This window comes from Strix aluco, chromosome Z, assembly GCF_031877795.1.
Source record: "Strix aluco isolate bStrAlu1 chromosome Z, bStrAlu1.hap1, whole genome shotgun sequence".
Taxonomy (NCBI): Eukaryota; Metazoa; Chordata; class Aves; order Strigiformes; family Strigidae; genus Strix; species Strix aluco.
In genome coordinates this window covers 96,186,368-96,213,178 of record NC_133971.1, presented here as the reverse complement: position 1 = coordinate 96,213,178, position 26,811 = coordinate 96,186,368, and the positions used below count along the sequence as shown (strand labels likewise).

The window sequence follows — 26,811 nt, the reverse complement described above, 5'->3', positions numbered from 1 at the left end:
TGACAAAAACATCAACTAAGCTAATGAGTTGTTAGTTAAGGCAATAAACATGTCACATTAGAGTCAGCGCAGTAAAGAGGTAATTAGCCCTGGAAAAGCTCTGCTGATTGGGGCTGCGGAAATCCTTTGCTCTTAACCTTTGCGCCCACGATGTGGAGCGGGACAGGGAGCAGCACCTTCCAGCAAACCTACACACTCGTGCCGCCCACAAACGGGCGAGAGAGTATCTATTTAAAGGTATTTTAGTAAAAGTTGGGGCCAACACGGTGATGTGACAGAAAAGAGCCTACCAAACCAGAATGCAGCTTGTGACTGCGCTTCAGCTTTCGGATGGGCTCCTCCATTCAGTGCACACTCAAATTGCTGTAAGCAGGGCGTGTTCTCTTTCTTGCTGGAAATCTAGACAACATCACGCTCTTTAAGCAAAAAATTAAAAAATCTGCCCTGGTAAAAACTAAGTTTTGATGATTTATACATACCTTGGGTTCGAAAAAGTCAGTGAGAAACAAACCAACAAAAGGTCTTTTCATTAAAAATTAGGGTACAACTTACCAGACAGAATTACTTCAAGCAGTAACTTAGCTCAGGAAGTGACATTCCTATATAAAATTGTATTAAAATATAATTTGGCTCCAGCTGGTTTATTCCACATTGGTATACGCATGCCACAGCATATGGAAATAAGGGGAGCAGTGGAGGTGAGGCAGAGCGCAGAAGGCACCTCGTTAGCACAAGAGTTACCAGGAGCACCCAAACCAGGCTGGATTTTTCTCAGCCAGGGGTGAAGGATAAGATTTTTAAGATTTTTGGACACCTCTATTGAAATGCTTTCAGCATTTAGGATAGAGCGAGCCAATCTGCCACTTCTCTGAAACTATTTCTATACCTCCCGACGGGAAACACCGCAGGCGAGGGCAGGCAGGTACCCCACGAAAAGCTGTATCCAGCAAACAGGGGCCCCGGCCAAAACCTGCCCACTTCTTCATGTTCTTACCTGAACGCTGGAGTCTTTGCTCCTTCTGTCATTTCTATTAATGAAAATGTGGTAAGAATACTAAAGCTTATCAGTTATTTTCAACGCATATAGCCCCTTGGATTTCTAAAATGTCTTTCCTTGCTGAATCTCAAGAGCTTTAACCATATTACATCAGTCAGCATTGTTAGCCCCATTTTGCCGATAGATTTAAGAAAATTAAATAATTTTCTCAGGAAAATCAATAGCACAGGCATGAACGAGACACTGATAACTCTGATTCCCATTCTCATAATTTGCCATGAGATCAAGTTCCAACTAAATAAAAATCATGGACTCCCAAGAATATGATTTAACCTGCTTTGCATCTTTTTCTGATTTTATGAAAAAAAAAGTGAAGAATCATAGCTCGAATTTTTTTCAGTCTCCCCTTTTTCCCCATGTCTGTGGGCATAACGTTTTTCTACAAGAAATTAGCCCAAACTGTGACCCTTTCTGGATGATTTTTTCCTGATTTGATGTATACCTGTGCAAAATGTCCACAGAAAGATAAATTTGGATAGCTGGGTTAGAAATCCACATCCCTTAATCCCTTCCTACTTCTAGTGCAGTGAATTTTTATTACGTATGTTCTCTCATCTTTCTGACAGGTATAAAATCAGAGGATAGTTTTAGGCTTAAATTAAAAATGAACTGGTCATATTATTCGAAGAATTTTTTCTAAAGACCTAATGATGAAAAGATCTTTTTTTCAATCACACTCAATGTCAAATTTCCTAATTTTTACAGAATTCTTTTTCAGCATTTTTTTTGGCCTTTAATGTAACTCTGACAAATTTTTTCAAGTGTACTTATGCTAGGAAAGACCTTCTTTTTGCTGATGACCTCTTCGAGTCATTTAAGTACCGTTCTTGCAACAGGTGCAATGCCTGCAACTTCTAAGGGAATTTCAGAGTAAGTAGTTTTTAAACATTTATTTTCAAAAGTACGGTCTTAGAGTATATTAAGAAGCTAAGAAGTTACTGTGCGTGACAGTAACGAGACTGCATTTCATTCAAAGTAAAAGACAACTTGGAATTAAATTTGCCTTGCTCCGGCTTCGCTCTTCTGAGGGCCGAGGGCCAGCCCCCTGCCTTACTCAAGTATTAAAGTATCAAGTAGTAATACAGTGTTGAAAAATACTAGAGAAAGGTAGTTCCTGCTTATTTTGTCAGTAAATTTAAATTATTTGAGGCTCCCATTAGCTGAAAAAAAGAGCAAGAGTTGGGATTAGCAAAAATATACATTTAAAATGACATTTATGACTCGCTGTAAGTCCTTTTTCTCATTTATACTGAACAGGTGAATGTTTGTAGATGTACAAGCGCTAGGAGCCGGGTAACTGGAGCGGGGCAGCGGAGCTTGAGCAGCACGCTGGGGCCTCCCACCCGCGCTGTGGCTCTCAGCCTCCCCAAGGGAGCAAAGTTTGTCCTGAAATTTGTAACCACCTCTTGGGGTTTTGAAAGTTAAAGGCTGCCTAGTTGAATGTGTTTCTGCAGCACATTGGTGCTTTACTGGACAGTTAAGACTCCATTTTTTAACAACAAAAGATAAAAAAATAGGGTTTTTTGCCTCACATCTGATCTGAAGGGAAGTGTCCTCCATCCACTTTGAAGACTTAAAAACATCAGAACTGTTATTTAATCTTAAGGGGAACATTTTCTCCATGTTACTTATCTATGCAAATTCTGGAAATTTAACAGCGGTTTAAGGGGTCAGAATGTCCAATCCCAGATGCAGTAAATTCCCAGCATTTCTCTTAAACAGCGTAATATATATTGCTTTTTACGTTAAGAATATCCGTCAGTGGGGCCAGACGAACGCTGCCCCTAAGCTGTTTTACAATTCTGTAAGACTTTGCATAATTTGTTAGGAAGGGAGACAAAGGAAAAAGAAGAAAGTGTTTGTAATAGCTGGTCTCCCAGTCTTTTCTGGCTAACTCTGGCCTAGTTAAACTGACCTAACAATGCCATTTTTCTTCCTCTCAAAATCTGCAGTGGGGGAATCAAATGTGAAAGCAAGATCAATTCTGTTCCAAGACAGTAAATGAGTTTTAGATCAGACTTGTTTCAATTTATAGAGAGAACCCAACTATGCTGGCTTAAATGCATTCTTCCTCTAACTATGAAATTATATTACAGTGCTATAGAAAGAGTAAACTACCATTATTTTAATCCAAAATTTGTTTATAATCTAGCAGGAAGGAGAAAGCCAATATGACTCAGGTCATAACTGTACATTAAACTTTGTATTTTTATTCCTGTTAATTGCATAATTCCATTAAACCACGCTATTTATTTTAATCTAAATTATATAATGTTTTCTAAATAAAGCTATTTCCATAAAAATGATCATCCATTTCATAGGAAGTAGCTGTTTTTTCCATCACAGTGCTGACCAAACTAGATGTGAATCTCAGAAGTTTTCTCCTGTTACACATAATTGTAAGCAAATTTTTTTGAGCAGTTTGGACAGACCTAAATGACAGTGGAAGATGCACAATATCAGTGAAATAAGTCAATGCAACGACTTGTGGGAGTCAGGGGGGGTCACAATTTCACAGAATCATCTAGGTTGGAAAAGACCTTGAAGATCATCCAGTCCAACCACCAATGCAACATTGACAGTTCTCAACTACACCATATCCCTAAGCACTATGTCAACCCGACTCTTAAATACCTGCAGGGATGGGGACTCCACCACCTCCCTGGGCAGCCCATTCCAATGCCCAACTACCCATTCTGTAAAGAAATGCTTTAACCACCTCCCCAGCACCAGTGGCCGATATATAAACGTGCCCGTACCAACAACGATGGGTGTTTTATTCTCAAGGGCTGCAAAGCCACGTGAGCAATACAAAAATCTCAGGGCAGTCAGGCTCTTTGAAGTTGCCCCTTTCTGGCCAGGCGCTGTCCCCCCACAGGAGCCCATCCCCTTGATCTGGGCAGCACCCCTATAGCTGGGGCTCGGCTGCAGCCGACGGCATCGTCGTCAGGCTCTTTACAGGGCAACCCTGTAACTCATTTAATCAGATTTATCTCTGAATAAAATGAAACCCAAGTGACGGGGCGCTGCTGGAGCAAGGGGTGATGTTTGCATGTACTTGAGTAGTTCTGAAGACAAAAATCAAAGCTCTCCAAAGGCCAGGACGTAGGGTAAAACCAGCTCATTTTCTTTTTGGCTATTGCTGCACATTTTGAATTACAACCTGTTCAAGCCATAGCTTCAAACAAAGACTCTGGCAATAACATCTCTTATGCTAAACTGGTAACTACAGCAACGGGAAGACACCCACAGAAGCAGCGATTAGTTTTCCAACACGCAGATCTCCGAACCAGCATCCCACGGCTCAGCCCTGTGCCGGCGCTGCCGGATTGTTTCCCAGGCAGCGGCTAGCTGTGTTAGACAGCTTGAAACTGTACTCGCAGACAACTGCGGGGCACGCAAGGACTAGCTGAAGGTCTGACTGAAGGAGTTGGGTCTCTCGTCCCCGGAGAAGAGAAGGCTCCGGGGAGCTCATCACAGCGCTCCGGTGCTTAAAGGGCGGCTACAAAGAGGACAGAGGGTCTCTCGTCACAAGGAGCCACGTGGAGAAGACAAGGGGCAGCAGGTACAAGTTGCAGCATGAAAGGTTTCATATTGACATAAGGAAGAGGGTTGGTGTTTTTTTTTTCCCCACAATGAGAACAATCAATCACTGGAACAACCTCCTCAGGGACATGGTGAGTCCCCATCGCTGGAGGCTTTCAAGATGCATTTAGAGAGGGTGCGAGATAATCTCAGCTTGGCTCCCTTTCCCACAAAAGGTTGGACCAGATGATCCTTTGAGGTGCCTTCCAACCCAGGCTGGGTTGTGATTCTGTAATTCTTACTGCTGTTCTCCACAGCAATTTATTCCAACCAGCTGCAGACCATCGTCTCAGAGACCATCCCCAATAAGATACTCAAGTCATACACGTTGGAGTTATCTGCTCCTATGCTGTGACATTTCACAAAGATGAATGCAAATGCTCATATAACAAAGAAATTCAAAGTTAACAAGGGATGTGTATATTTAAACAAGGTTTGTTTTGGGGTTTTTGTTTGGAGTTTTTTTGTTTGTTTGGGTTTTTTACACTGTAAGTGCTAAGTGCAGCCAGCTGCACAATGATGCAACTCTGTTGCTATATGGAAAGAGCACATTTTATGATGAAAAGTTGGAAAATAACACTTAAACAGTATATGTAAAATAAAACACTTCTAAATGTGTAGTCACACACATGCATGCACACACACATGAAGACAGGACACGCCGTCCTGGCTTAGATGAAGGACTGCTCATCCAATCTTGTCACCGTGACCACTGATCCAGCCCTGATCAGAGAAGTTCCTGCTGTAGGACTGGGAACAGCCCCAAAGCCCCAGGCACCCGCTCCCTGACCGTCAGCGGGCTGGACCACAGAAGGGTCACACCCTTCTCCGAAGAACACAGGCAACAAAAAGACAACTATGGTTGTCACACATGTCTTACTCAGCAAATCCCACCTGCTTCCCAGTGAACACAAAAGCTCCCAGCAAAGACTGTTAATTAGAAAAAAGGTCAGGAGAAATCATTTCCAATAATTATAATCCTAAGCATTAATCAACCCCTCCATTGTATATCCAAACGCTTGCCAGTTGCCTCAAAAGCAATATTATGCCGATTGTTTTTGTATGTTTTCTCCCACATTTCTCCTTCCTAAAATGAACAAGTCCAATATCTCACAGGTCTCTTCCTGGGTTTGCGATTACTCCTACCACCTGTATCTGTACAACGGTAAAACTCCCATTCCTATCCTATTCTTTTAAGGTAAGCACGCTTGGCTTGGCATCTGCAACCCTAATGGAGGAATAATGTTAATTTGTATGATGAATTAAATTAGTTTCCGAGTTCCTCTTCATCTCCCTCATCACAAAGGCAAGCACAGGCTGATTTATTGACTTATCACAGCTTCTGAAGCAGCAGTTTATAAAAAAGTTATTCTTAAGTGTTCTTTTTAAACATGCAAACTATCGATTGACAATGTTTGGCCACTATTTTCTTAGACACAGCCATGGCACAGCAAAAAGTCTACACAGCTTTGGTTTTCCCATCTGATATTTGAAGAATATATATTTTAAGTTGGTAACATTGCATCAAGCACACTATTGTTTGCTGGTTGTTTAAGCCCCCTGTAACATTTAAATACAACTTAGTGTCAAAGACTAACTCTAAATGTAATGTTTGTTTAAGAGCAGGTATCAGCCATGTAAAACACAGCAAAATAAAACTACAATTTTTTGAGAATTTTTTTGGGGAAAGAATTCCTCTTTTCCCTTTAGCACAGCTATCCCAGCTAGAACACGTGACCAATGCGGAACGATAATCCCGACTTTGCGGATGGTCTGTCTTAGTAAAGACTCTCACTGCTTGTTGGGCCGCCAATGGCACTCAGCGCGTTTCCACAGCCTCCCAAGACGTTGTGCTCTTTCTGCAAACTGGAAATTGGAATTACATTCCAATAGAGAGGCTCTTTCACCACCCACCTCGGGAAGGAAAGAATCAATCTCAGGTAATACGCCTGATCTCAACGTTCTGCAGCCAGAAAACATCTAGTGTAATTATGAACCATGGCTGTAAAATATAGAAATTATCTAGCACAGCAAAGAGGTGAGCATCCCTGCTTCCCGTTCCCTGGCCCTGGCACCAAAGCTCCACCTTCCTTCAGATACGCACAGTACCAGCAGCATCAGTTCTGCTTCTCTGACAATACACTTCTTAAAAATTAAGCAAAATAGCTGCATAAACAAAGAAACGAATGTACATTTTTCTGAATTTCCCATGGAAACGCAAAAATTGCTGTTACAGAAACCGCTTCTAAACGTTCAGGTACTCGTGGGCAGGGAGTGTTGACAAAGCCAAGCCCTTCGGGAGATGGGGAGGTACCATCTGCTCCCGCCCTGCGCCGTGATGCTGAGTAACCCCGCAGAGCCACTCAGCGCTGAGAAACGCCCGCCGCTGCGCTGCCATCGTCCCATAAACGCTGCTTCTAGGGACTGAAAACGCAAATACGCTCACAAACACAGAAATAAACCCCGGCACATCCCGCTAGCCTGCTGTTACATCTGCTCGGGCAGGTATTCTCCTCTCGAGCTTCCCGTACACACGCTTCCCTCAGGACATTAACCTACATGGCTGTAAACTCCCAAGAGATTAAAATTGGGAATGACACCCCTCACGACCATGGTGAGGTTTTCGACAGCATTACATCAGGAAAAAGTGTTTCCCAGAAAGAGTGGTCAGAGAGTGGAATAGGCTGCCCAGGGAGGGGGTGGAGTCCCCATCCCTGGGTGTGTTTAAGGGTCGTTTGGATGAGCTGTTGGGGGATGTGGTGTAGGGGAGAACTTTGTAGAGTCGGGCTGAGGGTTGGACTCAATGATCCCAAGGGGCTTTTCCAACCTGAAGGATTCTGTGTGATCTCTCACCCCGGCTCGTGGCGGGGCTGTGAAGAGCAACAGGAACCGTCGTGGGGCTGGACCTAACCCCAAAGGGCCGAGCCCTCAGGTTCCCCGTGCGACACGAGGCATGCGGTCGTGCAAGGCACCTTTTGGAGAATGAGGGGCTGAAGCGAGACATGACTAGAGCAGGTAAAGGGTTCTGGGATGTCAGAAGGGAGCTCTCGTGCCTGGACCAAAAAGAGAGAATCCCGCTTTCATTGCCTCTCACCATGAACCAGATCACCAAAAGCCACCAGGCCGGTGCTCTCCGGACCCTTCCATCGGACACCAACACAATCCCTACACCTCTCCAACCACCCGTTTTCACAAGAACTGCAGAAAACTAGAATCTCTGACTCTGGTGGCATCGGCAGTGTTTTGTTTTCAAAGCGTACTTGGGGGTGGCATGTTCAGACCGGCAGCAAAATCATACATACTTCTTTTCTTGGGAAATGACTAACGTATGCATCTCCTCTGATACTCTTTGTTCACACAGATATCTGAGTTACCCTCGCATACTCCTACAAGAAAAACTTCTGTTCCTTATCTGTAAAACGGGAATAATGTTAACGGGGTGAGCTTGGGGATCGCCATGAAACCGCAGCCTGCGATGGGGTGTGACGCACGGCAAGGCTGAGCTTGAATTTATGAGCTCGGTGTTCATCGGCCAAGCAGCTGGGCCTCCTCTCTGCCCACACACACCGGCGTGGGCTCAGCTCTCCCCCGGGCACCTTCCCAAGGTACCACTCTTGGGTCTCGCCTCTCCCTGCCCCAGCCAACAAAGCTTCGTCTTGCCATGCTGCTGCCCCACGAGCAGCCTGGAAAAGCCACACTGGGTTGGTTCCTTTCAAATTAGATGAAAACGTGAGTGTTCCCTGGTGGGAGTGGTTGTGTTTTACCCAGTATTTCACACGAGAGCCTCTGCTCGATGGCCTGGAAAGAGAAAGCAGAGAAACCAGGTCCACAGACACAAATGCAGCCACGGCTGGCCGTCACCAGGACACGTCCCGGCAGGTCTGACGCCCTCCTGAGGAACAACCCAGGGCTGGTCTGAGCAGCCTGTGGGACTCGAAAGCTGAAGTTGAAGGAAAAAATACAGTATCTTGAATTTTTATTATCCCCCCAAATGGGGTATCAGTCTCAAAGCTGAGCCTTCGCTTAGAGGTAGAAAACACAACTGACAGGGACTTGTCTGGTGCTGAAGCTTCCTCATAGTCCAACACAAGGGCTATTTTAGTTTGCTGTGATACGACCCATTACAATAGCCAGAATATTACATATGCAAGAAAGAAAACTGATTTAAAAAAAAAAAAGTAATTCAAATCGCTCATCCCCTACAGGATGGGGGAAAAGGTGAATATAATTTTTAAGATTTGACAAAAACCAGATTTAAATTAGGGCATAATATCTGCCACAAAGATTGACCGTTTTCTGCCATACAGATTGACTATTTTTTCTAAATATTATCTCTGAGGCTAAGATATAGATTTTCATAAACCACCATTTTTCCTTTTTTTTTTTCCTTCAGGGGCAAAATTCTGCTTGAGACACTGATCTAATCACGCCAACTCAAGGCAAAAAGCACGCTTTAGACTTCCTAGTACACCAAATTTCACAGCACGCTGACTGAAACGTACAGCTCCAAATAAAGAGAATAATGTCACAAACCACAGGATCCATGCAAATCTGAGCAGTTTTCTGCATAACTGACATAAAAATACAGTCACCGAAACGGCACGTGCTGCTAGCAGGCTCCCTACCAACAATAAAATCAGTTATTTGCTTTAATCACGCTGTTGTGTTTTTGTTTAAATTAAGTTGCTGAGCCAGTTTGCCTAATTTGCTCTGAAAGGCTGCTGTTCAGGTGCTCAACTGATTTATGGCTTCTCTAAGTGACCATCCTGAGCGCTGGCTCGTCTGTATTAATTGCTGCTGCCAGCTCAGCCTATCGCCTCGGCAGTAGGTGCATACAATTAGTGGGGAACAACCTCCTCCTCCTCCTCCTCACAGGGGCTGTCTCCTCCTTGCTGGACTGGCAACTTAAATATTTTCACAATACAGAACTAATAGATCAAAAGACGTTAGAAAAGGTTTCAAGGTAGGTGATGGAGCAAAAAACCCCGTGTTCACCGAGAGTCTCAAGTTTCTCCTGTGTTAAATTCTACACAAATTTCTACACAAAATTCCTACACAAAAATCTGTAACACTGGAAGCCCCAATTTAACAAAACACATGAAAGAGCTGCCTGCACACACAAGTAATCTCGGTCTTGCTCACTTTTCCTGTGCCTACGTGTGTATAGACAGATCACAAAGCCACAGTGTATCCTGAAGGGTAAACCTCTAACACCCACAGACACAACTCCAGTAGCAACAGAAATACTGTGAAGATAAACGTATTGCTTAGAAAAGGTGTTCGTAGGCTGCAGCCACGAGGCTTTTCGGAGATACTACTGAGTGGTGAAGCCTTAAGATCAGGCAGTAAATAATGCAAAAGAGCAAAAATCCAAACCTGAGGAAAATAACATCACGTGCAGCATCTCATCCGCTTCCTATGGCAACAGTCCTGTACCAGAGAGCCGAGATGCTCATCACAGGCTGCTTACCCCTCCCACCCCCCTCCGCTTCCAGCCCCGTTCCCGCGGGTTTGCCAGCGCCGCCCTTGGGCTCCGGCTTGACAGACATCCCTGGGGGGGACAGAAAAGGACAAGGTGGACACACACCTAATGCAAAAGCTGCTTCCTGAACAGCAAATCCCAGCTTCGAACACAGAGGTGTTAAATTTCCAGTGTGATTGAAGTTGTATTTACTTTGGAAAATTAATATTTTTTCATCCTAACCTAATGACTTGTTTTGGCTGGGGGGTTTCCAGAGTCATGGCTGAACAGTCTAAAGGCAACTGCTCCAAGGTGTAACATTTTACAAACATGGCTCTTAACACCAGGCAGTACAACCCTACGCAATTACGCAGGCAGGGATATTTCTATTTCTGCCCAGAACTTTCACTTGCGTCCCCTCCCGCCCAACAGGCAAGGACGTCAGCTGCTCTGAATTTAGGACATCACAATTAAAAAATGAAGAATGGCATCGTGAGTCTGCACTGGGAACCCAACCGCTGGCTGTTTAATCCAGAAATCACCAAAACTGGAGTGACTGCCGTGGGTTATGTAACGTGGAAACCCTCAAATTGCTTTTGGAAGGAAACACGGACGCGTGGCCGGCAAAAACAATCTAAATAACTCAGTGCCGTGAACATGCTGTCGCACATGACACTGACTGAGTTAAAGGGCAAAACACTTATCATTAATAACTATATTGATGGCAGATGCTTTGAAAAATTCACTGCATTACCAACAGAATCAAGTATTTTCATATTCAGGACAGAACAGTCATTCAGATTTATCAGCCCATTAACTTTATAAACACAGCATTAGCCACAGTTTAGGTGTGATGTGGCGCATCTGTAATGAGAAATTCTTTGGGTGGCATTTTATAATTAAATATCTCATGAACTATTTGTAAGGTCAACAGAGATTAATGCAGGATGTCAGGCAAGGTCACTGCGTGGATTTCTAGAGAATTCCACCCTCTCAAAAAGGCATTATCACAATTATTATTTTCTTAAATACAGTAAGTCACAACATGCACAATTTATACCGCAAAACCTCCACATGCATTAACAGCATAAACGAAGAATTTGTTTCAATAACTTATTTTGAAATAGGAAATATCGTGGCTTTTGGCTACACGTAACTTTCCTCATTACTCTGGCTAACTCACAGCACACAGTTTTGGTACCTGACAACAAAATATGGTGATTAAAAAGGTATCGGACCTTCGACTGAAGGGGAGGAGAGGCACCCGCAGGAAGGGTTTCTGGAAGCGCCCTCACACCGGTGGCCAGCAGAAAGCCGCAGGGGCTCCTGGCTCTCCCCCCAGCCTCCCCCAGTAGCAGGGGGGAAGGAAGAAAGCCGTGCTCTTCGGGAGCCCGCCCCAGGCTTTGGGCGGCACGCACCACATCCCGGAGGGAAACCAGGAATTTCTGTAGCTAAGTGGTGCTGGTTCACAGCATCGCTCGCGTCCTACAGCCAGCTTGCACAAGGCCAGGCTACGCCTTATCAACTCTGCATCTGTTTGGAAGGGCCAAAAATATTTTCTGTGTCACTGGAAGACAAAGAAATAACCTGTATGTATTTTAGTACAGTGTCTGAAAGTCCTAATAGAATCACAGAATCATCTAGGTTGGAAAGGACCTTGAAGATCCTCCAGTCCAACCATGAACCTCACACTGACCGTTCCCAACTCCACCACATCCCTCAGCGCTGGGTCAACCCGACTCTTCAACCCCTCCAGGGATGGGGACTCCCCCCCTGCCCTGGGCAGCCCATTCCAACGCCCAACAACCCCTTCTGCAAAGAAATACTTCCTAAGAGCCAGTCTGACCCTGCCCTGGCGCAGCTTGAGGCCACACAGAAAGGACATATAGGACAATATATCAAAAAGAACCACCATAAACCTGAGCGCATACCAGGAATTTTGTTTTTTCTTGTGAATTTCCGAACAACAATTCCTTCTGCAATGTTACAAATGTGGAGTAAAGACAAGAATGGCCTTTAACAAGTACAATGACATAAAGAAAAAAAAACATCCCGAGAACAGCATTTCCTGGCAAGCACTATTTCCATTTTCAGCGAGTCTTTGCCTACTCCGTCCCCTCTGGGGGCACGTTGCTGCAGTACAGGCGCTGTGCCGGGGACCAGGCTCACACAGGACCACCAGCAAACCTCGGCCTGGGGAGCACTGACACCCTTCTATTGCAAGATGGCAATAGTGGCATCAAATTCTTATAGTGAGGAAGAGCTGTATGTAAGATGTGATGAAGAAGGTCAAGTTTACTGCTCACATCATCACCAACCACGTATAATCCAGTCTCTTCTATATTTTTTTTCCTCCAACTAGTCTTTATTTCTGATCTTCCTCTGGCTCCTCACCTATTTCAGATATTGCTTTACAGCACTGAACTAAATTTTCAGCATTTTGCATGTCAAGCTTCATCTACATTAAAGACTGAATTTCAGCCTCTCAGTCAAGCCTGACGTTATGATTAACAGGCCTTCAAAGCTGGAGTTTATAACTCTGCTAAGCCTAACATAACAAAACCAACATGCCAATAGATAAACGAAGACACTGGAGGAAAGAACTTGTGAGGATCAAAGACGGGTCCAAGCGTCTCAGCCCCCAGCTACAGGCCCACGTCAGAGCTGTAGAGCTGTGAGAACGGCAGAGACAAGACACTGTTGATGGAAACCATCTGACTTCTTTTCCATGAAGGATCAGGCAGCATTAGGCTCCATAGCCTGCTGGAAGTGAAGCATAAACGAGCCCAAGTTCACCTGTGGAGCATGCCACTGGAAGACTGGAGAAGACAGAGGTGATCTCTGCATCACCAAGAGCTTCCAAACAGCACAGAGAGCACTCTGCACCACTCAGACTCCAATAAAGGGTTCCACATCCTCTTATTTTAGGGACCTCCAAAAGACAAACCAAGCTTATTCTGACTCTGTGCCCAAATACCAGCCTGGAAAGATAAGAAGTCTGACTCAGCCTTGTACTGTAACAGAAAAATAGGGAAAAACCTGCTCTGTCCACATGAGGACAGCCAATCCCTTGTGCTGGCCCATCCAGAGACATGGGGGAGCCTCCACCATCCTTTCTTTTCCTGGTACCGTTTGAAGAGACAAATAGTGTGAAAACTTAAAACGGGTAATAACGCAGAACATTGGAGAAAACAAATGAAGACATAAAATAACTCTCCAATAACCTCGTTAAAAAAAACCCAAACCAGCAACAAGTATTTAAAGCAGAGTTCCATACATGTGCGAGGAACTGTAAAAGAAGAGGAAGCAGAGAACTGCCAGAGTTTTTATTTCCGTTCACAAAGGGCTGACAGAACAGTCCTGTTTGCTAAAGCAGCGGATCTACAAGCGACTTACAAGAAGATGTCAGCTGGAAAAAGTGACAGACCTTTCCCTCGGCCTCAGAACCAGGACTGGGTTTGTGCAGCGCCGCAGAGCCAGCGCGACGTTTCCACGCCGTCACATTTTCCAGATGCCGGCGCCGTGCGGTGCCCACGCTCCCGCCCAGCCTTTTGCCAAAAACCAGCGGGAGTGGCACCAAGGCTTCATGGAAGACGAATTCCAACCATCTGCTGCATGGAAGAGGGAGGCTGTGCCCACACCAGTGACTTAAGCCGTGCTCCACGCTGCTCCTGAGGCTCTGAACGTGCTCTTCTCCATCCGGCTGGAACAGCTGCCAGCTGAGGGCCGCTGTGGGCCACCTACCAGCCTCCTGCACAAGCCCCAGGCATGGCTCAGGGCTGGCTGGGCCACGGACCTGGAGGCTGAGGGGCTTTATAGCCTGGGCACAAAGCACCCCACAGGCCTCGGCAGAAGGGAGAGGGCTACGGTACGCTGAAGCTATTAGTATGGTAAAGCAGCTGTGTTTATCTGTTTTGTTATAGTTACGTTAGCGTGGGACTACACAGGCAGCACTTCCCTTGCACTTCATTAAAACAGAAAAATAAAACTTGTCATCATTATGAAGCTCATTATCCACATACTTTGTAGGAAAATGAATCGGAGTGAAAAATGACTAGAAAAAACACAGAATGAATTTTGCACCTTTTCTGCCCAGAAGTCTCTGCAGCCCAATACAGGCGCTGGGAGCGAGACTCCTCTCCACTACAACAAGCAGCAACACGGGAAAGGAAACCAAGGCAAAGCACGTCCTCCCCCACGCTGTGGCAGACAAGGCCTTCGCGACTTCTTGTGCTAAGGGACAGGATGCTGCTCGGGGGGACAATCCCCTCTGCCAAATCCTTTTTGGGTTTGATGCCCGGAACAGTGCGCTCTGGAAGTGAGCGTGTACCGCTCGTGTAACCAGGGCTGCAGACGGAGGGACGGTCCCTACCACCACTCCTCCCCCTGTAACAGCTTTGAGCTCAGGCAATATGCTGGGTTTCAATTATTTGGTTTTTTCACTTTTCCTCGAAGGCACTTGGGCATGAGGTGAAGACTGAACTAGCGCAGGAGGAGAAATCCACTGCTGGGGAATTATTTTATAGCTAACCAGGTAGCGGCTGGTTTTCCAGGCAATGAGGCTGTAGCACTTCAGAGATCCTACAGAGATGACAAAGGGGACTTTTGCCAGACTCCATGTAAAACAGTCCAACACCAGCACGTTCAGGAACCTGGCCAAAACAGTCATATGAACCCCGGGCACTGTCGTTGCATTTGCTTCTATTAGATTTTCCAATATTAAGATCGAACAGTCAACGCGTGGGTGTGTTCCCATCTTCAATAAGAGCATGTTTACTGTCCCTGCTAAGGATAATTACAGCAACGCTGCGGTACTAACGTTGATGTAGGACCAGAATGTAACACTTTATACAGCACACCTTGAATTCCACCATTTTCTATTAAATTAAATACTCACACGTATGCCTTGCCAAGGAATAATTTGATCCACCGCTAGTCAACCCAAATCCCTCGGGAATTTGGCTGGAGCTGCGTGGCCGAGTGAGCAGCTTTGGAGGTTCAATTTCAGCTCCAAATTCCGCCCCGATCACCCCCAGCAGGACGATGGCCGTGGCCTGCTTCCGTCTCTCTTCGTAGGACGTAGATATTTTTTTCATTTGTGGGAGACCAGACAGACAACCTAAAACGAGAAGTAAGAGATATGAGAAAAATCAAAGGCAGAGTTGCTCTTGAACACTCCAAACAACATCGTGTTTCCCAGAGAAAATACAAGAGGTTTCCATTTAACTTAAATCACGTCTTCAGGACCCTTACTGTCCTTGCCAGGATTTTTCAGCTGGTGGGGATGATTCCATTTTACTTCTCAAAACCTCCAACACATGATAAAAGTCTAAATACCACCTATTGCAGGGTCTGTCTTCAATGAAATCCACACTTCAAACACTGTCGAGATCTCATGGGGAAAAAAGAGCCACCAGAAAACTGTAATTTCATGATTTGATTTGTTCCGTTGATAAAAGATCTGTGGAATTCTGTGCGTGTCTAGGTTTTGTGATAGGTGATTTTCGGTTTGCTTCTTGTTAATTTTAAATTTGCATAACAAATTGCAATTTTTTTTTTTAAAGATGACGGATTTTTAGGATAACTTATCTGTGCTATATAAAAGCATCGTTTTGTTTTAGGATCCATCACCATGTTCAGATTCTTACTAAATTTTAGCATAACAGTATATGCCATTAAACCAAACTAGTATTTTTGTACACTGAAGTGTTTCATATGGTATTTTAACAAACATCCTGGAAAAGTGCATTATAAATTTTAAAAACAGTGAAAAAGCCTCACTGTATTATGAATTTTAAATAAACTGAGATTTACATCATTAGTTTAATATAGCCCAGGGATTCTGAATTTCAATAAGCAGATAAAGATGTTTTTATTTTTTTTGGAGTAAAGAAACAAAATCTTAGAAGAAACGGACTGGAATGAAAATACTGTATTCATTTCCTCTGATAAGTACCTTTACCTACAATACTAATACCTTTTAATACCTAATACTTTTACCCAGAATGCTAATTCACAGCATCCTAGGAAACGCCCTACCATATATTCTACAGAAATAATGAAGTCTTAATCCTTCTGCCAGCACTCTGCTGCTAAACCTTTGCTGAGAAGTCGGAAGGCACCACCTGGCACTGAATGAGCCTTATCGGGCTTGCGGATTAATGAAGGGTGAATTAGCGAGTCGCGCTGTACGTCTCTCTCTGCTAATGACATTCCCGTGGCTCGGCAGGGAACGGAATGTTACCTACGAGAACGCTAACCAAATTTTAGAACCTGTGGTAGAAGATCGTCCTCGTTGAGGCAACCGTGCCGCGGCTGTGACAGCGAGGTGCCAGCCAAAAGGGAGAGAAAAACAACAGAAAGCTTAACAATGGTAGGGGAGAAAAAAAAAAAAGAAAGGAAAAATCAATAGTAACTGCCTTCAGAGAAAGAGGGATGAAAATGGGCTGTAACAGACAAAGCAGCAAATGTAACAGTTTTAATTGTTCAGCAATCGCTTCTCCCGCTCCCGCCATCCGCAGAGAGCGGCTTCTCGCCAACATTTGCATAGGGGCCCTCTCTCCTCGCCGCCACCTCCCTTCCCCGCGCCCGGGGGGGCTGGAGGGCCGTGAGCGGGCGCAGGCCACGGCCCAGCACACCCCGTTTCCCAGGGCTGTCCCCCCCCGCCGAAGGGCATCGCTGCCAGTGACGGATGGCGGCTCCCTCCCCGCTCTCGGCGGCCGCCGCTAGCCCAGGTGCTCCTCCAGAGCCCGGCCTGACATCTGAGATCAAGATGAATTGGCAGAAACTCCCGCTCCAAGATTGTTTTATACCATTTAATTTAGTTTCTTCCCCTGCTTGGATGAGCACAGCTCTGGTTATGGATTTCTATTCTAATGCGGTGCAGCAGGCGCGGGGCGCGGGCAGCGGAGCAGATGCTGGAGCAGGGGCCGGCGGGATGCTGATCAATAGGCGAGGCGCTGACCCCGGCCGCACGCCCGCGCCCGCCCCGGCTCCCAGCCGAGGAAGAAAGGAAGAGCGAACACATGTGCCGCTTCCAGTAGGAAATTAAACGGCGGGGGCACCCGCTCTCCCCCTGCCGGCCTTCCATTTGATTCCAGCAATATCAAGTTAACCCTTCCTCCCACCCCGACGGACGGATCTCGCAGCATCCCGCCGACCGTAGGCCCGGCTCAGCCCAACTTCCACGGGGCAACTTTAACCGGCCAACAGCGAAGCCGGCGGGCAGCCGCGAGCTCCGGCTCGCTCCCGCGGGCGGGCAGGAGCGTGACCGTAACGACTCGTCCGTAATTAATACGGGATCCGGCAGGAAAACTCCCGGGCCTGCAGCGGCACGGCGCTCGGCGCAGACTCGCTAATTCCTGCCGCTGACCCCGCGACTCCAGCGCCCAGATGTCGGGGGGAGAACTCTTTGTTAACCAAACAATAAATTCCAACCACAACAGGGTGGGAAATATTCTTAGTGTTTCATTAGCAATCTGGCCTATGATAGTCTTTCTCCTGCTCACTGCTCCACTGTAGGATTTTCTACCTCAAAAAAACGCCCCCACAAGCCAAGAAACTACAACAACAAACAACAAAACCAACAAACCCCAAAACCAACAAAATCCCAACCCTCCCCCCAGCAATATCCCTCCCCAAAACCTCCAGATGAGAGGGGGAAAAAAACCCAAACCTTAAATATTTTTGGCTTTTTTTTTTTTTAATTACTAGCGGAAACACAATTAATTGTAATGATTTCCTACAAATAAACTGACAGCCATTTGGGAGATTTAAAAATGAAATAATGTCTATAAAAGTAGTCCTTTCTACAGTTTCATTTGTCTCATGAAAATTTGGTATTTTCTCACAGCGACGTGCCTCCATTTAATCATGCTAAAGGGTGACACAGAGATCCATTTTCTTGACAGGACGGTTGATCACCCTATCACAGTAAGAAAATTAATAACCTCAAAGAGCTCTATGTGGAAAACAGAAGCTCCGCTGGTGAAAGGACAAAAACGTTCTACATTTTAGTTGTAAAAATAACACACTTCCAGATCCACACAGCAAAAGAGAAACCTATCGCGTCCGTGCTTTTACCCAGCTGGGTTTGCTTTACACAAAATGACCGTATTAAATATTTCAAAATAACTCAGTTCTCGAGAATTAAACGTCCACAACTGCTTAGAGGAGACAGCTTTACAGATAGCACAAAGCATATTTATGAAGTGCTTAAAATATAGGTAAAATATTTCAGAAGTTTAAATTGTTTAAAAGGCTGTGAGATATTGATTACTTCATTTAAAAAGCAGTCAGAGAGTGCAGCCATGAGGTCAGGATAAATTTAACAGTTTGAAGCACTTTACTAAATAACTCTAAAGATCACGTTAATTGGCTTTGCACAGTTCTTGGGTAAAATTAATTTTATCCCAGCTTACAATAAAAGGATTAAAAGACAGATTAAGTTCTCCAGGTTTAACTGGAATAGGAATCAATGGATTTGAATTAAGGCTGAAGGTGGTTTTATGAGAGATGGACTGCTACCAGATACTTTATACCTGCTATTAGGCGCACGCTGACAGCGCTCCCGTATCGCACGAGGTGTTAAAGCCTCCCAGCAGCAGGTGCCAGGCCTGTTCACGACCAAACACACCACCTGAGCCGCCGTGGTTTTGGCCCAGAAGCGGCCCCAGCCCACCAACACTGCGCCCAGCCCTGCTCCAGCAAACAGGGGCCACCCAGCCCACCCAACGCAATTAGCCACGGGGTTGTAATTACGTCCAATAATTTAAACGTAAAGGTAACCAACAAGATTTAGCAGTAAGTCCCTTAAAACATACAGTATTTTGAAAATACAGGATATATTTGAAATGATTTGCTCAAAGCCACAACTGCACTTTGTATCAGATGAGGTAGAGAACCCGGACCTTGCAGCCCAATGTGGCATCTTAAGGGTACAAAGAGCCCTCTGGATTTTCGCCAGAGCTCGTATTTCTAGCGCTGAATGCCCACAGTCTGAGAATTCACTGCCTACAGAGGAAAGCTCAAATGGAACTCCATGAAAAGCATCGTCACTCTCCCCGCCCGTCTGCCAGGTCCCTCTCTCTGCATTGCTTTTGTCAGGTTTTCTGTTTATTCATGAAGGGGAGGTTTGTAACTGGGCAGGTTGGGATAAGGATTTCCATCCACCTATTCCTCTCTTTCAGGCCTGAAAAAAATAAATAATTTGTTCAATTCAGAAAATCCTCACAGTCCTTCCACCAGATGCCAGGGAGGAAGCGAACACGCACCAAAATGTGATAGAGTCAGAACTTACGGGCAACACCCCCTGAAACTGTTCACATCTGCAGCTCTAATTGTTTCTCTGTCATAGATGGGATTTTATAGAAGAACACACAAGAGCTACGGAGGGGGAAATGCAATTTTGCTTACATTCGTCTTGGCTGTCAATGATTTAAAATATTTCTTCGTGTCAATTTTACTATTTTCTTACAGTAAATACATGTACATAATGCTCTGCTTGTGACCTAAAGAGGAAATAGCAAAAAACTTTAAGAAAACTATATACTAAATACGTCTATGAGAGATACTTATGCATACCTTTAATTGTGCAGGAGTCTTAACCCAGGCAAAGCCATGCTATGGGTGTGCCTGCATTTCTAGTTTTTAAGATTATATCCAGAAGAATAATTACAGTAATTTCAGCACCTCCTGAAAGCTTATAAAGCCAGAGTTTGCAATAAATCAAACTGAAAAATATGATAAAGAAGTAACAATAACACAAAGTGACCACAAGGAAAATGCAGAAAGACAGGAAACAATCTATTTTATCTAACCTTATCAAAACTGTGGTTACTCATTACCAACCTCACGTTATTAAAAGTATTTTGATTGCTTGAAAGCACAGCCATTCCTATATACACAGCTCCCTCCGCTGGCACAGCAGAGGAGGGTCCTCCGGGAGCCCACGCTGAAAACGTCAGGGGCGAGGGGTGCTCCGGGGCGAGGGGTGCTCTGGAGCAACTTATTTCTATTTTCAGTCTTTTGTTCGTCGATAGTGAAAAACTACCTGCAAATATGGAAAACTGACACATTCCTGAAGTTGCGACCCTTACCTCTTATAAACCAGAGTAATTCCAGCGTCTTCAATATATTTATGTGATTTACACGAGTGCAGACAGAAAGCTCACATATTCTGTGAATTTATTTTTTTTTCCCCTCACAGAAAAAAAATTATCTTCCAACTTGACCGCCACCACGACAGTCAATACGTGGCAGTTGAGCACAACACAGATATCTGGTGATACAGTGGCGAGTTAAAGGGACCTTATCTGTGATCGCTAACTCTGAAATCTAATATTTATCTTCTATCGTTATTAAGCATTTTTTACTATTTTCATTTTTGCTGTTTTCATAGAACTTCACACAGGTGGTTCCAGCAAGCAAATCTGAGAGGGAGAACCAAACACCGAGTTCAAACAGTAGCTTGTTCATCAAGGTAACACATTTTGTAATCAAGCTTCTTACTGTTCCTGTAATTCGGATTACAGGAATCATAAAAATAATATAATAATGATAAAAGATTAAAAAGAAACGACACTGCAGCATTATCCTTATATACTTAAAATGCACACCATTGGAGTCAAATTTACTCAAGAAAAGAAGTACAGGCATTTTAGTGTCATAACAATTCGTATTTTTAAATTAAATCAAATCGCTTACCGTGTTTTATAAACATATCTGCTAAAAAACTATTGGACAGGGAAGGGAACCACATAAGAAAACACAAATAGATTTTACAAAAATTTCCTGCCCGTGTCTATTATCCTCACTGATAAGGTACATGTTTTAAGAAGAGTTATGTATGTGTTTACATCGTGAAAAAGGACTTGATAAAACCACTTGAAAATAAATGCAGGTAAGGATGAGCAAAAGAACTGCTCTGGAATAAAAACAAAAGCTGTTTAGACGGGGCTTAGTTTTGGTTTGGTTTTCCTCCCCCAAAGGTCTCCTCCCTATTGGCCCGCTGAGCTGATCTATTTGATAATGCCTATTTTGCTATTTTCTTTTTGTGTCTGCAGCAAGGTATTAGAAATAATGGGGCTTTGTTAGTACTGTAAAAACTGGAAATATTTAAACCTTATTTTTCTAATATTTCATAGGACATCTTACAACAGACAAGTTTAATAACTACCTATCAGTAAGCAACATAGCTTTCTATCATTAAAGGCAGGAGAGTTTCTAGTTTGCTTTTTGATCAAATATTCCCCGTGTGATGCCAGCAATACGGTTTCATGCAGGTAGCCAGCTGCAGCAACTTGGAAAGAGAGAATTATAAAACCTTTCATGGTGAATAATATTATTTATTAGGTGGGTAGAGAATATTACTTTTAGAAAAGACTGCTGCAGCCACCAAAAGATTTAAAGTTCATCTGTATTAAATCCTCCATTTGCGAGGCTCTCTCAAATCAAAGGGTGCGACCCCGCCGCCGAGCTCAGGCCTGGCACCCGGGCAGGGCAGGTATGTAAATCCCCGGGGTTGATCCACTGCGAAACATGCGCTACTGAAAAATGGCAACGCGTTTGTTAATTAAAAATGGTACTTTTCAGGATAAGGAAACCTGTCAGGAATCTGTTCGCCTCCAACCGAAGCGCTACAGAGCGGTTCCTGGCAGCCGGAAGGGTTAAGACACTGATTTTCTTCTGCATAGGTGGTGCTATTTTAAGCCAATAGTGTGTTTAAATCCACACCAATGCAATCAATACGGCCCTGCTCTACTCAAGGTGAGACCAAATAAACCTGTCGGAAGCTCTGAGGAATAGGCTTTGCAGTACACACGGAGCACTAAGTGCCTTTCAGCCCAGAGACCCGTCAGTAAATAGTCATTAGCCATCAGTCACTGCTCCTAAAAAGCTCCACACCCAAACGCCTGACGCAGGAGCCCACGTCACGCGCCCAGCCCGCCCCAAACATCGTACAACTGAGGGCTGAAGTTACTCAGCTTTATCTTGCAACAAGACAAAAGACAAACGTGTAGTAGGGCTCTATTTGTGTAACCCACCCACTCGGGGTTTACCAAAAACGTTCCGTACCTCGGAAAAGCCGCCCAGCGCTGCCTAAAGCCCAGCCTGCCTCGGACTGAAGCTAGCGAGTGATGATGTGTAGTAATTACTTTCATACAGTTTTCTTACCTGGCCTCACTGCAACTTTTTCTGCAGTAGGAATCATTGGCTCCAGTGCCAATTATTACTTTATAACGAGGCCATTCCAAACTAGCAGCAGACTGGTTTCATCTGTGGAACTGCCAATACTGAGGTTGCTGTTGTCAGTCGCTCTGAGGGGCTAATAAAAACCCAAGGGACATTTAATAATTACTGAATACCTGAAGCAAGGAAAACAATAGCAAATTTCAGTTTTGGAATATACAGGCATAGAGGTTAACCTGTTTTCTCTCGGCAATAAAGGTTCCTTTTTTCACGGGTGCTTTGTGAACTCTGTGCTGAAAACATCTGTTCCCTTTCCAAAAGCAAATAAATTTCCTCTTTTCTGCAGTATGCATGTGTTCTCACCACCAAGCTCGGCTAAGCAATCATCATCATTAACTAATTGAATTCTGTTGTAAACCATATAAGCCTAAAGTATTTAATAACTTGAGAATAAACATTACCAGTGACATCTGATTGTTTCATACCACACCCACAAAGCCCAGATGTCAGTTAAGTGCTAATTGTCCCCTAACCTCGCTGTTTCAATTTTTAGATGCAATTTTGTGCTGCAGTTTCCCCAAAATCTGTATTTCTCTTCATTACTGTCTACATAAATGAGTCATAAATAAAAGCATTTTAAGTGTTCATCATACCTTTTCAAAATTTTGATTATTATCACTTTAATGTCGTTTCTAACAGGGGAAGTTTTGATGCATTAACTCAGTGCTTTAAAAACAGCAAGTCACACTGAATAAAACGTGCCTGATATTTCCCCGTCTGAACAGCAGAGAATCCATTTTGTCTTTGACTATTTCCCTGCTCTCAGCCCTGCAAGGAAGCAGCATCCTCACCCATTTTGTGCTCCCAGATGCTGCAGCACAGTGAAATATTCTGTCATAAAAGGAACGGCACAGCAGAAGAGAAAATTCCAGTAAACTGCAACAGATTAGAATGGTGGCTGCAAAAAGCACCTACTCTATGCAGAAAAACACATTTTCTACATGAGCCCAGCGGCCTTATGAAAATCAGTGATGTCTGTCTTACAGCTTCCTAAACGTGTGACAACCCTGAGCATTTAAATAACTCTACCATTAAATTAGACACAATTTCTAATTCCATCGGGGAATCAAATATTACAGAGAGTGAGAAACTGTATTATTAACATTTGGTATTAGAATTAACTAGCTTGCACATAACTGGAGCCAGATAAATGTAACCATACGATTTTTTTTTCCCCCGACAGCGTTTAATAAGCTGTTAATAAGAGACAATTAAAGAAATTCATTGTTGAGTTCCAGATCTCTCTTGGCATAGGTAAGACTCCAATAAAACCAGTTCGAATCCAGAATTCACATTCTGAAGTATGATTATTATTTTATTGAAAGGAATGTAAGAGTAAAACTATTTTAAATTATAGTAATTTTGAAACCAAATGGCAACTTTTTTGATGCTTTATGAAAATATGTTGTTCCTATTGGAAATCAATAGGAAGGCAGAAGAAATTAGATAGCTATGATTTGCCAAGAAATCAATAAGAAATAAAGCAATATCAGAAGCCATGTTCTTTAACTTTTACATATTAAAATTCGACTTGTACGTGAACAGAACTTTAAGAATTTACAGGAGAAAACACGTGAGGTGCCATTATATTTGTGTGACATATCTATCACATCATGCCTGACAATTTAAGGTATTTTGCTTTTAAATCCTTTCTGATTTTGACAGATTCCCCACTGCTTAGAGACGTCCTTTAATTTGAAGTGATTTAATACCTCCTTAAGAACATTCTGTAACACAAAAGATCACTGTCAAATATTTATCTGCAGGCACCTCCGAGGATGCTTCGCATCAGCCATCACTGGGAGGGGCTGGGGGAACCTACAGCTGCGAAGGCACCGAACTGGGGCTAAAGAACGATGGGCAAGGCGTTGAGCAGCACCCCACAACAAAACAAGTTTTTCTCCATACAAATATTCAGGGAAGGAGGAGAGCGTTTAGCAGCAGAACGAAGAGAATTTAGACTGAGATGGGGGTAACTTTTCATCAGGAATTTTTTCCCCCAACTTCACCCACAAACCAAGGTGTCGGGAGGCCCTTTTCAGCACCGTTGCAGAGCCTTTTCCCTGCAGCCCCTGTGTGCCGGCACGTCCTGCTGCGGCAGCGTCAGCACACCAAGGCTTTTCAGGTCCCCCCGTGCCTACCGATGGAAGGGAATTCCGTGGGTACTGTCAAACACGTTTCGATACTTATTTGTTGCTTGTTTAGCAATACAGTCTTTAGACTGACCTTAATACTTAAATTTTATTTAAGCTATAGTAGACTTTACCTTTCAGTAGGATCATTTTTATTTAAGCTATAGTAGACTTTACCTTTCAGTAGGATCATTTTAATCAAGCAGTGAAACCAACAAGATGTAATTCTCATTTTCTAATTCACTCTCACCTAAGACAGCTGAAAACCAGAAAACCAAATGTCTCCAAGAGGCAGGAGCAAGAGGTGGCGGGAGGAAGCCCCGGGGCAGTGCCAGAACCCTGCCAGCCCCCCATCACAGCCGGGGGACCCCGGGGCCGGGGGGGTGTGACACACGGCCCCTGACACAGCTCCCAGCCTGGCAGAGGCAGGGAGGGACCGGCGCTGCCTCACGGCACGCGCGATTTACACACGGCTTTATCGAGGGCTCCGGCGCTGAATGCAGAACACACTCTATTTGGCTTTCAGTCAATTAAGCTTTAAGCTGTCAGCAAACAAGACTTTTAAGTTAATTTTGAATCACCACAAATCAAGTTGAAGGTTGAGAAAGGGCACGCTCACATGCCGGCATGAAAAAAGGCAGTTTAATTGCCTCTGAATAGCTATTATATGCTGCAATTGGCCTATTGAATCTTAGATGATCTATTTATTTATCAAAGTGCAAAGACTGGTAAAAGAATGAAGTGTATGAACTTTAATCATCTTCTCTCTTGCGTAAATAGGTAAAATTAACGCTTTTGCATAGAAGAAGTACTATTGAAATTATAATCTTTTAAGACAGTTCAATACGTTTACGTTATATTTTACGTTTGAATAGTTACAGCTGTCCAGACTACAGCTGAAATGTGAAACAAGCAGTTTCCAATACAGTAAGGCATTGCCTTTTTTTTTTTTTAACCTTCCCTCAGGTTCTTTCATATACTATGTAGATAACTGATGTTTTGAACCTGCTAACTTGCAAACCTGACCATCCAGAAGAAGGTATAGAAAAATGCTACAACATGCTGTAAGACCAGCTGCTATTAAAACATGTTACAAAAACTGCTATAAATTCCATACCAGACCTCTGTCTTATGCAAAATGCTTTTGTTCAGAATAAAATGACATCAGAGAGCACCCACTGGAATGGCTCTTCAGGACTTAAAAGTTGTTTTCATCAATCTACCTAGAAAACCTGCAGCACAAACTAAGGAAATACCACTTTAAAAATGCATCAATAGAACTTTTAAAAGAATGTATGAATAGAGCTGGTTAATTTTAAGAAGAACATCCTCTAACTTTGCTGTCACTAATCCTATGCTTAAAATACAGTTAACCATGGAAAGAACCATAGCTGGTTTCTTAAGACAATACATACATATATATATACACACACCCTCGCCCCCCCAAACAGTAAAGTCCAGAATTATCACAAGTGAACAATTTCTTTTTTCATTATTAGAATTATCACAGGTGAACAAGAGACAATTTCTCTTTTTGTAACTAACTACAAGATGCTTCCAAACATGAATACTCCAACCAGCTGCAATTCTTCACTTGGTAAACGATGCAAGATTTTGACTGATGTTCTCCTTCCCTTCAAATCCCCCCCAGGGAGGAGCAAGGCAGCCCGAGGGAACTCACATCACGTGTTTTAGGTGCCTGCAGGACAACCCTGGACTCTAATTTCCTTGAGTCACTGGAAAGCGGTAGGGAAGGAAATTCAGAACACCAAAGTCAAGAGCCTGCAGGTGCAGACTGGTACCCACTGTTTGCTGTTCTACAGGTCAGGCTGGTACCTCGCACAGCGTTTGTTTTTCAGGGCTTCTACCACCCTGGGGGAAGATTCACAATCTGAAATTGTGCTAACAGCTTCCTTATCCACTTAACATTGACCTCAAAGCCTTCCACGTTTCCTGTTCTTCCTACCATCAGGTCCTGCAAAACTCGCATGAAGAAGTGTGGTTTGCCTATAAAAATGGAAGAATTACGCATAGCCAAAAAACACCTTCAAAAAATTATTCAGAAGCAGCGAGAAAGATCTGCCAATGATGGAAAAAAGTAACCAAAACTAAGTGTGCGAAGTTTCCTCTGCCAGCGTGGGGAGAGGAGAGGCTGGTGCAGGCTGCGGCGCCGAGAGCAGGGGATCTCATCCCAGCACAGACCACACTCCTGCTCTCACAAACAATCACCTGGTCAATAATTTCTGCTCAGCAGGTGATTGTGCTACTGTGTGCCCACAGCTACTTCTGGGATTTCAACACAGAAATATTTTCTTCTTGTTTAAGTC

At 43.9% G+C, this 26,811-nt stretch overlaps 1 protein-coding gene across 2 annotated transcripts in view; it reads right to left on the bottom strand.

The window, feature by feature from the left end:
- LOC141918864 (WD repeat-containing protein 7-like) overlaps nt 1-26,811 on the bottom strand; it is a 136,823-nt gene that overhangs the window by 53,538 nt on the left and 56,474 nt on the right. For both annotated transcript variants that reach the window (XM_074813743.1, XM_074813744.1), the window contains one exon: nt 15,001-15,222. In XM_074813743.1, coding sequence (XP_074669844.1) covers nt 15,001-15,222 — 222 coding nt within the window. The remainder of the gene's footprint in view (nt 1-15,000; nt 15,223-26,811) is intronic.